This window comes from Staurois parvus, unplaced genomic scaffold, assembly GCF_062004578.1.
Source record: "Staurois parvus isolate SC_StPar_1 unplaced genomic scaffold, SC_StPar_1.0 ptg001563l, whole genome shotgun sequence".
Classification (NCBI taxonomy): domain Eukaryota; kingdom Metazoa; phylum Chordata; class Amphibia; order Anura; family Ranidae; genus Staurois; species Staurois parvus.
Genome location: NW_028319359.1, coordinates 4,884 through 19,402, shown reverse-complemented (window position 1 = coordinate 19,402; position 14,519 = coordinate 4,884). Strand labels below are relative to the sequence as shown.

Sequence of the window (14,519 nt, the reverse complement as noted above, 5' to 3'; positions counted from 1 at the left end):
AAGCTATAGTGTCCTGCACAGAGCCTGGACCTCAACCCTACTGAGCACCCTTGGGGTGAACTGGAACACTGATGGTGAGCCAGGTCTGCTCATCCAACATCAGTACCTGACCTCACAAATTGGGCAGATTCCCAAAGACACCCCCCAAAGTCTGGTGGAAAGTCTTCCCAGAAGACTTAGGGGTTGGAGGACAACTCCATATTAACGTCCATAGACGTAGGAGGACAACTCAATATTAATGGCCAAGGGTGGGGGGGACTCCATATTCATGGTCATGGGGGAAGGAAACAACTCCATATTAATGGCCATGGGTGTAGGGGGGCAACTCCATAATAATAGCCATGGGGGTAGAGGGGACAACTCCATATTAATGACCATGAGGGTAGAGGGGACAACTCCATATTAATGGTTATGGGGGGTAGATAGGACAACACCATATTAATGGCCATGAGGGGGGGGGCAACTCCATATTAATGGCCTTGGGGGTGGGGGGGCAACTCCATATTAATGGGCATGGGGGAAGGAAGACAACTCAATATTAATATTAATGGGGGTATGGAGTCAACTCCACATTAATGGCTATAGGGGTGGACACCTTCATATTAATGTCCATGGGTGTAGGGGGGCCAACTCCATAATAATGTCCATTGGGGTAGAGGAGACAACACCACATTAAAGACCATGAGGGTAGGGGGGCAACTCCATATTAATGGCCATGGGGGTATGGGGGCAACTCCATATTAATGGCCATGGGGGTATGGGGGCAACTCCATATTAATGGCCATGGGGGTGGAGGCAACTCCATATTAATGGCCATGGGGGGGGCAGCTTTATATTAATGGCAATGGGGCTAAGGAGGCAACTTCATACTAATGGCTATAGGTAGGAGGACAACTTCATATTAATGGCAATAGGGGTAACGGCGCCAACTCCATAATATTGGCCATAGGGGTAGGGGGCAACTCCATATTAATGTCCATAAGGGTGGGAGGACAACTCCCTAATAATGATAATGGGGGTAGGTGGGACAACTTCATATAAATGGCCATGGGGGTAGGCGGGACAATTCCATATAAATGGCCATGGGGGTAGGGGGGACAGCTCCATATAAATGGCCATGGGGGTAGGGGGGGACAGCTCCATATAAATGGCCATGGGGGTAGGTGGGGCAACTCCATATAAATGGCCATGATTTTGCAATGAGATGTTCAACAAGCTCAGGTGTAATGGTCAGGTGTTCACAAACTTTTGGTCCTACAGTAAATATATCCTCTCTTTATCATAGTTGGGAACTCAAAAAATGTAAAGTATAGTTCCAGCCTATCGTTATCTGGAAGCCAATGTATACAGAGCTCAGTAACTTAAGCTGAATAAGCCCACACAGTGGCCCCTCCCCCTTCCTGTTCTAATCAAAGCTTCAATGAAAGAGAGACAGTCTGAAGTCAAACAGTCTTTTTTTAAAACTCAGACTTCTCTGTGACACCACTTTATATAAATAAAGGCATCCGTTTAAAAATGGATAAACATAAAAACATAAATAAAATGGACCCCAAACCATTAAAAATGTTCTTTTAGTAACAGATGAAGCTGCCAGTGAGGGTCAGCCATAGACACAGAACTTCACTCATCATTGGGCTCAGAACCTACCCTGGCAAATTCCATGGGTTTGGGCAGCAGGCACATAACCATGACATCGAAGCGAATGTCGCACACCGTCTTCAGCCACTTGGTGACAAACTGAGGTTTGAGCTTCTCCACGAGGCTGCCGACCTCATCGTCCATCATGTAAGCCGTGGAATGGAACCACTGGAACACCATGCTGACCAGCCGGGCTAGGCTCTCCGTGGGAGTGTTCTCACTCGGCGTGCACAGGCTCACCTGGTACCGAGGAACAGAACAGCAAAAAACGATTAGTGCGATTATTAGACGATTGGAGGTTTCCGTAACTCTGAACATCTCTTCTTTGCTTCCTTTTCGTCTGGTAATGGAAGGAACTTTTCCACTGTAGACCAGTCAACTGGTAAGACTCATCAACGAGCTTCTGCCTGAACTTAAAATCATATACAACCGAAGAGCGTTTCCTCAAAAAATCGACAAACTTTGCCAACCTTGGCTGAACTCAGAGAGCCTGACATTGACCAACAACACCCCTGCCCCCCCACTTGGGAAAGCCTTCCACTACCCCCCCCTGGTGATATAGAGAAAGACACTCATCTTCAGAGCTCTGGACATCCCTGGAGTCAGGCTCCACATGCACCATCAAGCAGCCCACAGTCTCTCTTGGATCACACCTGGTTCCCATTGCGTGTGTATCCCTTCTTTCATCCCTTCTTCTGAGGGGATGTGCTGCCCCCCTGAAAAATACCACCCTAGGCAAGAGCCTTGTGGTAAATACGCCCCTGGATGTGAACATGGAGGTCTCTTCTAGGAGAGCTTCCCTCCTTTGGTAGAGCCTTCGTAGTATGGGTCCCCGGTGAACCTAACATTAGGGAGCAATTCAACTTTTATATATGCCTGTGTGAATGGCGTCTTTGAGTTGATCCCAGTTGATCCTGTCAGAAATCTAGTGAGCTGATAACTTCAGTTCTGCACTTGGAAATCTCAAACCAGGGGCGGACTGACAACTCATGGGGGGCAATAGGGGATCATGGGGCCCCTGTGTCCTTGCCCAAACTCAAAAAAGCCTATGAAAAAGGTACCAGGGGCATCTCATACTGGCCCCCTACTGACCCCGGGCCCTCGGGCAGTGCCTGAGTTTCCAAATGGTCAGTCCACCCGTCTCAAACACTTCTCAATGTGATCAATGGGTTCTCTCTGTTGACCATAGAAAACCTCCCTGGTATGTTACAGAGATGAGGAAAGGGGTAGGTGTTCTGTAGTCCTCAACAAAATGATGGCCACCTGCACACAGACACCAACTCCCTGTTGCATAAATGTGAATCTTCTGTTCTCCACCTGTAGAGATCTCCTCAGACGCGTTTCACCTTTTTCGGGGCTTAATCGTAGAGGCCACAAAGGGACTTCTTGTGCTAATGTGACACTGCTGCTCTTCCATAGATAAAGCACGGCGAGAAAGCGTTGTCACCCTAGGACAGGAAGTGTGTAACTCAAAATTAAAAAAAAACAAGATGGTGGATCTAAAAGTCAAATTCCAGCTCTGATCATGACTACACCGCTTCTGATCTGATCTGCCCACCTGACCTTCTACCTGCCAAAAGGTATTACCTACTTCCTGCTGCTGTTCCAGATCTGCCTCACCACTTGGGGTTCCAGTACCATCTATGCCTGACCAACCAACCCTGGCCTGCCCTTCTGACTACTCTCTTGTCCTCACGCCTGGCTGCAGTGCACGACCCCGGCTCTTCCCTGACTTCACTCTTGGCACCTTGCCAGTTGATCCTCCATGTATGCCCTTGGCTCTGATCCTGACTACACCGCTTCTGATCTGATCTGCCCACCTAACCTTCTACCTGCCACAAGGTATTACCTACCTCCTGCTGCTGTTCCGGACCTGCCTCACCAGTTGGGGTTCCAGTACTACAGCTGACTACCTGGACGCCCTGTCCAGCAACCCTCCAGACATGCGTCACAGCGAGCAGGCAACCCAAGCTTCTCCGAGCCCTGCATTCCCTGTCCCCACCTCGATCGCAAGGGAAGCCTCCTCATCACTTTGGCCTCCAACCAAATACTTGACAAGAAGGCCAAAAAATGCCAATTATCTTGCTGTGAATGAATACCAATATTAAACGTTTTTGGACTCTCAGGCTTTGTTTGGCTTTCTCATTGACTTTATACACAAAGAAGTTACTGGCAGGATCAACAGGTGGAAATTAGGGGGAAAAAAGCCTGAAAAAGAAAACCTAATGCAGACTACACAACCTAGGACTGGTAAGCTGCAATATATTCAATTTGGGACTTTAATGGCTTTAATGTTTGGGCACCATACAAAGAGTTACGCCCCTCACCAGGAACCAGATTCCGAATTGGCTGAGCAGACGCTGGTCGTGTTTATCGTCATCTTTGTTATCGAAGTCGGTGTTGTCCAATGAATGATGCGAGGAGGCCAGGCCCATCTGCCTGCGTCGGTTCATCTCGTACTCCCTCTGCTCCGCATGATACTCCGCCTCCTTCAGTAAACTGAAAAGATAACCAGAGATGAGCAACCTTGGATGTAGTGGCAGCCATGATAATCCATCAGTGTACCCCCTTCTATTGCCAACAGCACCAGCGTGGGTGCAGAGTTCCCTATGTAATTTATTTTATTTCAGGTACTTATATAGCGCTGTCAATTTACACAGCGCTTTACATATATATATTGTACATTCATATCAGTCCCCGCCCCCGAGGAGCTTTCAAGGTCTCTAACTCTCATTCATACACCTACTAGGGCCAATTTAGACAGGAACCAATTAACCTCCCAACATGTCTTTGGGGAGCGGCAGGAAACTGGAGAACCCGGAGGAAGAAAGAAAGAAAGAAAAGAAAGGAAAGAAAGAAAGAAAAGAAAGAAAAGAAAGAAAAGGAAAGAAAAGAAAAGAAAAGAAAAGAAAAAGAAAGAAAGAAAGAAAAGAAAGGAAGAAAAGAAAGAAAAGAAAAGAAAAAAAGAAAGAAAAGAAAGAAAGAAAAGAAAGAAAGAAAGAGAAAGAAAGAAAGAGAAAGAAAAAAAGAAAGAAAGAAAGAAAGAAAGAAAGAAAAAGAAAGAAAGGAAAGAAAGAAAGAAAGAAAAAGAAAGAAAGAAAGAGAAAGAAAGGAAGAAAGAAAGAAAGAAAGGAAGAAAGAAAGAAAGAAAGAAAGAAAGATAAAGAAAGAAAGAGAAAGAAAGAGAGAGAAAGAAAGAAAGAGAAAGAAAGAAAAAAAGAAAGAAAGAAAAAGAAAGAAAGAAAGAAAGAAAAAGAAAGAAAGAAAAAGAAAGAAAGAAAAAGAAAGAAAGGAAGGAAGGAAAGAATGATGATGGATAGGAGGGGCACATAGAGGAACTGGTCCGCGCATTTCTCTGCTGCCATCACTGAATGCCTACAGGTGGGAGAGGAAGAGGAGAAGTGAGCATTCAGTGGCAGCAGTTCCTCTATGTGGTGCCCGGCCACCCCTCCTATCCAGGCGGCCTTGGTCCCAGGCAATTTCCTGTGTGTCCTATGGTCAGTCCGGGCCTGACTGCATGCACAAAGAGAAGCACTAGATCTTCTATCATTGGTACCCAGTGTGAGATACAAGTGAACGGTCTCATTAGAAGGTGGTATACCATAATAGCCCCTAAAGGAGGTGGTGGGGTTCTTAAGAAATATCCGAATATACAAGAAGCAGGGATCCCTCGAGAAGAAGTCGGAAGTGACGAAACGTGTCAGAGGCGTGACATCTGACGCTAAACCGGCCATTTTGCATACTGGATTTGCTGTTATCTGAACTGCTGGGACAGATGGACGGTCTTTCCTTATTTTAATGTAAGATTTAATAAAATTCACTGGTATCTTTATACTCCACTCATGGTATCTTCTTTGCCTTCATGAGGAATTGGGGAAAAGGCTAAAGGCATCCTCGCAGGGTGGAAGCTGATGTGGTAACATACCCTGAAAAGCTGGTTGTTGGAGAGAGAGGGTATCCTGGGTCTGGATTGGACATCTGAATTGGACACTTTATTGAACATGTGAAGATTGACTGCATATTTATACACATTTATGACACTTATTTGGGGGATATTTTGTGTTAATAAGAAAGGCTGTTGAGATTGGAGATATTTGAGAAAAGGTTTATGGTAACTTTCAGGGAATGCTGGGTAATCTTCCTGTAACGTCAGATCCAAATCTCATCAATATGAAGGAGGATCCGACCTGGAGGCGACTTCCATTAAAGTCTATGGGCACAATTCGGATAGAAGTCGCCTTGAAGTAGCACAGGAACCTTTTCTACAGTCGGAGTGACTTCGGTCGTACTAATTAAGACGTATCTCATTGACTAACACGGGATTTCACATATAATGCGACTTGAGGTGTCACAAGTCAGATCCCAAGTCGCGGCAGTGTGAACCAAGCCTAATGGGGGCCATAGATGGGTCGAAAATCGGCCGATTTTCGCACTGTTAGTGGGTTAGTTGGTCGGCCGTTTTTCAGGGTTTTGGCACATTTCTGTTATCGGTCATGTTCGAAATTTCGCGCCCAATTTTGACGATCGGCTGATTTTCCCGGCAATGATGGGCAAATCGGCCGATCGTTTTACCGATAAAAAAATCTGCGCATGAGCCGTGACCTGCAAGAAGAAGAAGAAAAAGAAAGAGAAGGAGAAGGGGAAGGAGAAGAAGAAGGAGAAGGAGAAGGAGAAGAAGAAGAAGAAGGAGAAGGAGAAGAATTCCAGTCCGCTATTATATTTGACATGAAAGTCTTGCGGTTGCAACAATGTATCTATTTGCATCCGAATAAAAACATCTGTATCCAAAATGGATACAAATGGATACATTGTTGCAACCGCAAGACTTTCATGTAAAATATAATAGCGGAGCTCCCTGCAGGGACAGAAGTAATTATGGGGTTAAATGCCAGCCGTAGACGGGACAAAAATCGGCCGATTTTTTCACTGTTGGTGGTAACGTTGGCCAATCGAACGACCGATTTTTCTTTTTCTTTTTTTTTTAAATGGCCGGTCTTTGACCCGTCTATGGCCTGCATAAGCCTGGGTTTACATATATTCGGTGCGGCATACCGCATGTGATTCGCATGGGGACCGCGCCGCATTCCTGTGCAAATCCCATGCGAATTCTGTGCAGAGCGATTTGAGTCATACATTTTGTACGGCTCAAATCGCACCAAAAAGGTGCAGGACCCCTTTTTTGGTCCCCGCTAGAATCGGATCGCACGGGTATCTGGGTAGCCTAATATTTTTTGCCCGGTGCGCAATCTGTAATACCTTATCACAGCTTCTACCGCGCACACCAGCTCCTCCGCGCCGCACTCTCTGGTGTTGATAGGAGGCGGTGACGTCTGGAATAGGTGCGTCTCCGATGACGAAGCTCCTCCCGCCTCTTGGTTATGGTGGTAGGAGTGGCAGCGTTTGCAGTAACGCACCGGTCGGTTACCGTGACGACCGCAGCAGCCAGCAGAAAAGCATGTCACCACCGCCCTCCTTACGTGAGAGCTGCAGTTCTGGAAAGTAGAAGAAAAGGCAAATGGAAAAAAAATTAGGATATATAGAAGTCAAAGTCCTATTAGGGTGAGGCCAGCGGGTTCAAAAACGGGAGCCGAGAGGCCCGAGAAATAGAAAACCTGGATAAAGAGTGAAAAAAAGAAAAACTGGATGGATAGCTTTTGGGTCATCATACTTACCGACGTTAAGGTCCCGGACCCCCGGGTCTAAACCCCGCCCATGGTTTGCATTTCATCTACCCATTTCCTGGGTAGGCTCAGCAAAACCACACCCACTTTGCGTGTTGGTCCCACCCAGATTCCACCTCTAAACATGTAACGACCTCAATGACAAGGGGTGGCGGTATATATAAGGTCCCATTTTATGGAATTGGTGAATACATACCCATTATGAAGGGGTGACACCTCCAAGGATCTGATTGGTTGTGACATCCCACCCCCACATACAGGGCCGGAACTAAGACTAATTTGTGACTTAGGCAAGATCAGCTACTGTCACCCCCCCCCCCCCCCCCCAACAAAAAAATAAAATAAAATAAAAACTTCACCCCCCAGCACAAATCTTCTCTCCCGAATCCCCCCCTCCTAGCATAAATCCCCCCAATCCTACCTCCTAGTACAACCTCCTCCAAATTACCCTCCCCAGCACAAAACCTTCCTCCCCACCCAAATCTCCTGTCCTAGAACAAATCCCCCCCCAGCGCATTCACACCCAATCCCGCCTCCTAACACAATCCCCCCCCCCAATTCCCCTCTCCTACCACAAATTTCCTCGCAATCCCCTCTCCTAGTACCCCCCCCCCATCCCTTCTCCTAGCACAAATCCTCCCAGTCTCCCCTCTTAGCACAAATCCCCCCCCCAATCCTCTCTCCTAACACAAATCCCCCCAATTCCCCTCTTAGTACCCCCCCATCCCCCCTCCTAGCATAAATCCCCCCAATCCCCCTCCTAGTACCCCCCCATCCCCCCTCCTAGCATAAATCCCCCCAATCCCACCTCCTAGTACAACCCCCTCCAAATTACCCTCCCCAGCACGAAACCTTCCTCCCCACCCAAATCTCCTAGAACAAATCCCCCCCCTAAAGCATTCACACCCAATCCCGCCTCCTAACACAATCCCCCCCCAATTCCCTTCTCCTACCACAAATTTCCTCGCAATCCCCTCTCCTAGTACCCCCCATCCCTTCTCCTAGCACAAATTCTCCCAGTCTCCCCTCTGAGCAGAAATCCCCCCCCCCTAATCCTCTTTTCTAACACAAATCCCCCCAATCCCCCTCCTAGTACCCCCCCCCCCATCCCCTCTCCTAGCACAAATCCCCCCCAAGCCTCTTTCCTAACACAAATCCCCCAATCCCCTCTCCTAGCACAACCCCCCCCCCCATCCCCCTCCTAGCACATTTCCCCTTCCAGAATAACTCCTCTTCCTTTAATTCCCCCCACCTAGCATAAATCCCCCCTAACACAAATCCCTCCCCCCCAATCCTCCTTCCTAACACAAATCCCCCCAATCCCCTCTTCTAGCACAAACTCCCCCCTCCATCCCCATCCTAGCACTACCCCCCTCCCAGAATCACTCCTCCTTCTTTAATCCCCCCCCCCCACCTAGAACAAATTCTCCAAAGTCCCTCCTCTAGCTAAACCCCCTCCAAATAACCATTACCATCACAAATCCTTCCTTCCCACTCCTATCCTAGCACAATCCCCCCCCAGCACATCTGCACCCAATCCCTCCTCCTAACACAATCCTCCCCCCAATCCCCCTCCCAATCACCTCTCCTAGCAACCTTCCCCCTCCCCAATGCCCTCTCCTACCACAAATTCCCCCAGCCCCCCTCCTAGCACAAATCACAAATCTCCTCCTTCTAACACAACCCCCCGCCCCCAATCCTCTCTCCTAACACAAATCTCCCTAATCCCCTATCCTAGCACAAATCCCCCCTCCCTCCATCCCCCTCCTAGCACATCCCCCCACCTAGAATCACTCCTCTTCTTTCAATCCCCCCTCCTAGCACAAATCCCCCCCAATCCCCTCTCCTAGCAAAATCCCCCCCATCTCCCTCCCAAAATCACTCCTCATCCTTTAATCCCCCCCAAATAGGACGAATTCCCCCAAGTCCCTCCTCTTGCTAAACCCCCTCCAAATTACCCTTCCCATCACAAATCTTTCCTTTTTACCGAAATCCCCCCAAAGCCCATCCCAGCTCCCCCCTAGATCCGGCCCATGGCGTAGAGCAGGGAAACCAGCAGCCGTGGCTGCACCCCCAGGCGGCATTGCACCCCAGACAGCTGCCTAGTGGTAGCACCGGCCCTGCCCACATACAGTATATACCCGCAATACGGGACTGTCTGGGCACATCTGGAAAAGTTGGCATCTAGGAGTCACTTACCCAAAAACGTCAAGTTGCCTTCCTGGAGAAATCAAATTTATGCCAAACAAGGATTAGCAGACATGAGGGATGAGAAAAACGGCCCGATTACCCTTCTCAACCCTTCCTACCCCAATGGAACCAGTAAAATAGTTTTCAGATTCCCAAGCCCCCCCCCCCCCCTAGTTATAAAGGATTCCAGCTCCAGCTCCTGGTGTACAGAGTATCCGTTACGTGCGCCCCGGGATCAGCAATGTGGTGGATACTGAGGACACAATGGATACAGTCACAATACAAGGAGAACGGCACAGAATAGACGTGCATTGGACTGATAGCACACAGATCACACGGGATGCAGCGATTGTACGACTCGATGAGGCACAAAGATGATGAAGAGGCCACAAGCAGACACGTCACAGTGGCAATGGATGATTGTGTGATGACTGCGCCATACCGATCTTACCTTTTTCTGACAAATGGCTGAAATTTCAGCTGTATGAGATATACATAAAACTCAATGAGCAACGCTAGGCCATGCGGTCATAGTCAACAGTACATGTACACTTAGAAACGGCAACTCGGCTTTCCATGAAATGGCTTTGAGATTGAAGTGTCGCACCTTGGGTTGATGGCCCAGATATACACCATATTGCCCCAAGGACTGGGCCGCCAGGCTTTCCACGCACATGACCTTTAATGGCCTCCCAGTCTTAGTCCGTAGGGTTCAATATTGAGTTGGCCCCGCCCTTTCCACGCACATGACCTTTAATGTCCTCCCAGTCTCAGTCCGTAGGGTTCAATATTGAGTTGGCCCCGCCCTTTGAGTCACAGACATGGAAGGCCCACTTCCATGATGCTCCATATATACACTATATTGCCCCAAGTATTGGGCCGCCGGCCTTCCCACACACATGACCTTTAATGGCTCCCCAGTCTTAGTCCGTAGGGTTCAATATTGAGTTGGCCCCGCCCTTTCCACGTACATGACCTTTAATGTCCTCCCAGTCTCAGTCCGTAGGGTTCAATATTGAGTTGGCCCCGCCCTTTGAGTCACAGACATGGAAGGCCCACTTCCATGATGCTCCATATATACACTATATTGCCCCAAGTATTGGGCCGCCGGCCTTCCCACACACATGACCTTTAATGGCTCCCCAGTCTTAGTCCGTAGGGTTCAATATTGAGTTGGCCCTGCCCTTTCCACGCACATGACCCTTAATGGCCCCCCAGTCTTAGTCCGTAGGGTTCAATATTGAGTTGGCCCCGCCCTTCCCACACACATGACCTTTAATGACCCCCCAGTCTTAGTCCGTAGGGTTCAATATTGAGTTGGCCCCGCCCTTTGCAGCTATAACAGCTTCAACTCTTCTGGGAAGGCCGTTCACAAGGTTTAGGAGGGTGTCTATGGGAAGGTTGGACCATTCTTCCAGAAGCACATTTGTCAGGTCAGGCACTGATGTTGGGGGAGGAGGCCTGGCTCGCAGTCTCCGCTCTAATTCATCCCAAAGGTGTTCTATGGGGTTGAGGTCAGGACTCTGTGCAGGACAGTCAAGTTCCTCCACCCTAAACTGGCTCCTCCATGTCTTTATGGACCTTGCTTTGTGCACTGGTGCGCAGTCATGTTGGAACAGGAAGGGGCCATCCCCAAACTCCTCCCACAAAGTTGGGGGCATGAAATTGTCCAAAATGTCGCCTTTAGAGTTCCCTTCACTGGAACTAGGGGGCCAAGCCCAACCCATGAAAATCAACCCCACACCATAATCCCCCCTCCACCAAACTTTACACTTGGCACAATGCAGTCAGGCAAGTACTGTTCTCCTGGCCACCACCAAACCCAGACACATCCATCAGATTGCCAGACAGAGAAGCGTGATTGTCAGGGTCCTGTCCACAGCAGAAGTACTCTACATGGCCGCAGAAGGACACATCAGCCTCAGTCTGGTGCCAGACGGCCTTTATAAGGAGGCTCATCACTTCCTCTGGTTACTGGATGATCTCTAGCTCCCCGTGGTTTGTTCCTGTGGCTTGTGACTTCCTGATTCTGACCCGGCTTGCACTTGGACCTGTCTGCTCTACTGACCCCCTGATCCGACCTCGGCTTGGCTAAAGGATACTCTCTCGCTCCCCTGTGTATGACCTCGGCTATCCCACCTGACCACGTCTGTTCTGTTTCCCACCCGGTACCTGACCTTGGCTCGAACTGACTAACCCACAAACTTCCAAATCCCGGAAGGCTTGCATACCACGCACAGGCGCCTCCTGTCTGCAGACCTATCTCCGTGCACCAGCTGTGCTTCTGAGTGGACCACCAACCAGCACTCCTACAGGCGACCTGTGCAACTTTGGGCCTGACTCCCGCTGTCCCACTCTCAGGGGAGTCCGGAACTTAGCCGCAAGGGAAGCCCTCTCTCCATTGGCCTCCATCACCAGGTATGTAATAGTGATTGGTCACTCCAGAGAACACACCTCCACTGCTCTAGAGTCCAGTGGCGGTGTGCTTTACACCACGGCATCCAACGCTTTGCATTGCACTTGGTGAGGAAGGCTTGGATGCAGCTGCTTGGCCATGGAAACCCATTCCATGAAGCTCTCTACGCACTGTTGTTGGGCTCATCTGAAGGCCACACCAAGTTTGGAGGTCTTTAGCTATTGACTCTGCAGACAGTTGGTGACTTCTGCGCACTGTGCGCTTCAGCATGCGCTGACCCCGCCCTGTCATGTGACGTGGCCTACCACTTGGTGGCTGAGTGGCTGTTGTTCCCAGTGGCTTCCACTTTGTTATAATCCCACTAACAGTTGAGCGTGGAATATTTAGTAGCCAGGAAATGTCTACCCTGGCGGTAGACTTTGCGGATATAGACAATGCGGATATAGTGAATGCGGGGTCCGGGGAGAGCGGATATAGGGAACGCGGGGTCCGGGGAGAGCAGATATAGGGAACGCGGGGTCCGGGGAGAGCAGATATAGTGAATGGGGGTCCGGGGAGAGCGGATATAGTGAATGTGGGGTCCGGGGAGAGCAGATATAGTGAATGTGGGGTCCGGGGAGAGCAGATATAGTGAATGGGGGTCCGGGGAGAGCGGATATAGTGAATGCGGGGTCCGGGGAGAGCGGATATAGTGAATGCGGGGTCCGAGGAGAGCGGATATAGTGAATGCGGGGTCCGGGGAGAGCGGATATAGTGAATGCGGGGTCCGGGGAGAGCGGATATAGTGAATGCGGGGTCAGGGGAGAGCAGATATAGTGAATGCGGGGTCCGGGGAGAGCGGATATAGTGAATGCGGGGTCCGGAGAGAGCGGATATAGTGAATGCGGGGTCCGGGGAGAGCAGATATAGTGAATGCGGGGTCCGAGGAGAGCAGATATAGTGAATGCGGGGTCCGGGGAGAGCGGATATAGTGAATGCGGGGTCCGGGGAGAGCGGATATAGTGAATGCGGGGTCCGGGGAGAGCGGGTATAGTGAATGCGGGGTCCGGGGAGAGCGGATATAGTGAATGTGGGGTCCGGAGAGAGCGGGTATTTGGACCATCAACCAATGGTGTGGCACTTCAGTCTCAAATATCATAGGGAAGTATTAAAAAAAAAAACATAAAATAGTCCTGATGGCTTCTGATAGAGGAAGGGGCGCTCAGTGGCGTTGAACTTTAAGCACGGGTTCACACTAATGCCGTGTGTGAAATGCTGTGAATTTCCCACACCGCACTACAATCGCATGGCGTTCATGCGATCTGATGCGGGTGTCCATGTTAAATTAATGACACCCTGAAACAGATCACAAAACGCAATGCGACTGCCAGAAATCTCATTGGATGGGTGAGAACACCCATGCGATGCGATTCACATGCAGGTAAAAAAATGGCTCAAATTGCACCGCACAGACATTGCAATGTGGCGCGATTCCTGTGCGAATTACATGCGGCGTCCTGCACCGCATTAGTGTGAACCCGGGCTAAATCCCACAGTGGGTCTCTTGTATAATCACACCGACCAATCAAAACCTTCCCTAGAAGGTGGCATCTGAGACCCGAATGTCAGGATCCGATTGGTGGCTTAGTACAGACACTCGGGTATATAGGAAACACTTTACAGAAAATTCAAAGTCCATTTCCTCAAAAAAAAAAAAAAATCCCCCACCTACTTTATATGTTGACTGCAGAACACAGAAAATCCAGAAACAACATGAAACGTACCTTGTGGGAGAAGAACATCGATGAGCCATTCACTGTGATCCCTGCGGATGGAGACAGAGACCTTCTGTGATACATTGTGATGGGTTGTCCTCCATTATATACAATACAGGAAAAAGATTCTAGAACAATCCATTACAGGGGTCTGGTACTGTCCAGCCTGTTGGGGGCAACTAATGGACAGACAAATACAGTGGGGAAAATCATGATTCGATCTCCTGCAGATTTTATACATTCGGCCACTTACAGAAATGAAGGGTCTATAATATTTATCATAGGTGTATTTTAAATGATAGAGACAGAATATCAACCAAAAATCCAGAAGAAAAACGATAGAAATGTTATAAATGGAGTTGCAGTTTGGAGTAAAATAAGTATTTGATCCCCAAGCAAAACATGACTTGGTATTTGGTGGAGGAACCCTTGTTGGTGAGCACAGAGGTGAGACGTTCCTTGTAGTTGGTGGAGGAACCCTTGTTGGTGAGCACAGAGGTGAGACGTTCCTTGTAGTTGGTGGAGGAACCCTTGTTGGTGAGCACAGAGGTGAGACGTTCCTTGTAGTTGGTGGAGTAACCCTTGTTGGTGAGCACAGAGGTGAGACGTTCCTTGTAGTTGGTGGAGGAACCCTTGTTGGTGAGCACAGAGGTGAGACGTTCCTTGTAGTTGGTGGAGGAACCCTTGTTGGCGAGTACAGAGGTGAGACGTTCCTTGTAGTTGGTGGAGTAACCCTTGTTGGTGAGCACAGAGGTGAGACGTTCCTTGTAGTTGGTGGAGGAACCCTTGTTGGTGAGCACAGAGGTGAGACGTTCCTTGTAGTTGGCGGAGGAACCCTTG

The 14,519-nt window shown here is 49.1% G+C and overlaps 1 protein-coding gene across 1 annotated transcript in view; it reads right to left on the bottom strand.

Moving 5' to 3' along the window:
- Positions 1–13,777, bottom strand: part of UNC79 (unc-79 subunit of NALCN channel complex) — a gene marked incomplete at its 5' end in the record, with an annotated part of 183,863 nt that extends 170,086 nt beyond the window's left edge. Inside the window, 5 exons of the mRNA XM_089662827.1 lie at positions 1,648–1,878; positions 3,966–4,137; positions 6,895–7,130; positions 9,961–9,989; positions 13,689–13,777. Of these exons, the coding sequence (XP_089518953.1) occupies positions 1,648–1,878; positions 3,966–4,137; positions 6,895–7,130; positions 9,961–9,989; positions 13,689–13,777 (757 nt within the window). The remainder of the gene's footprint in view (positions 1–1,647; positions 1,879–3,965; positions 4,138–6,894; positions 7,131–9,960; positions 9,990–13,688) is intronic.
- Positions 13,778–14,519: the final 742 nt, after the last annotated feature.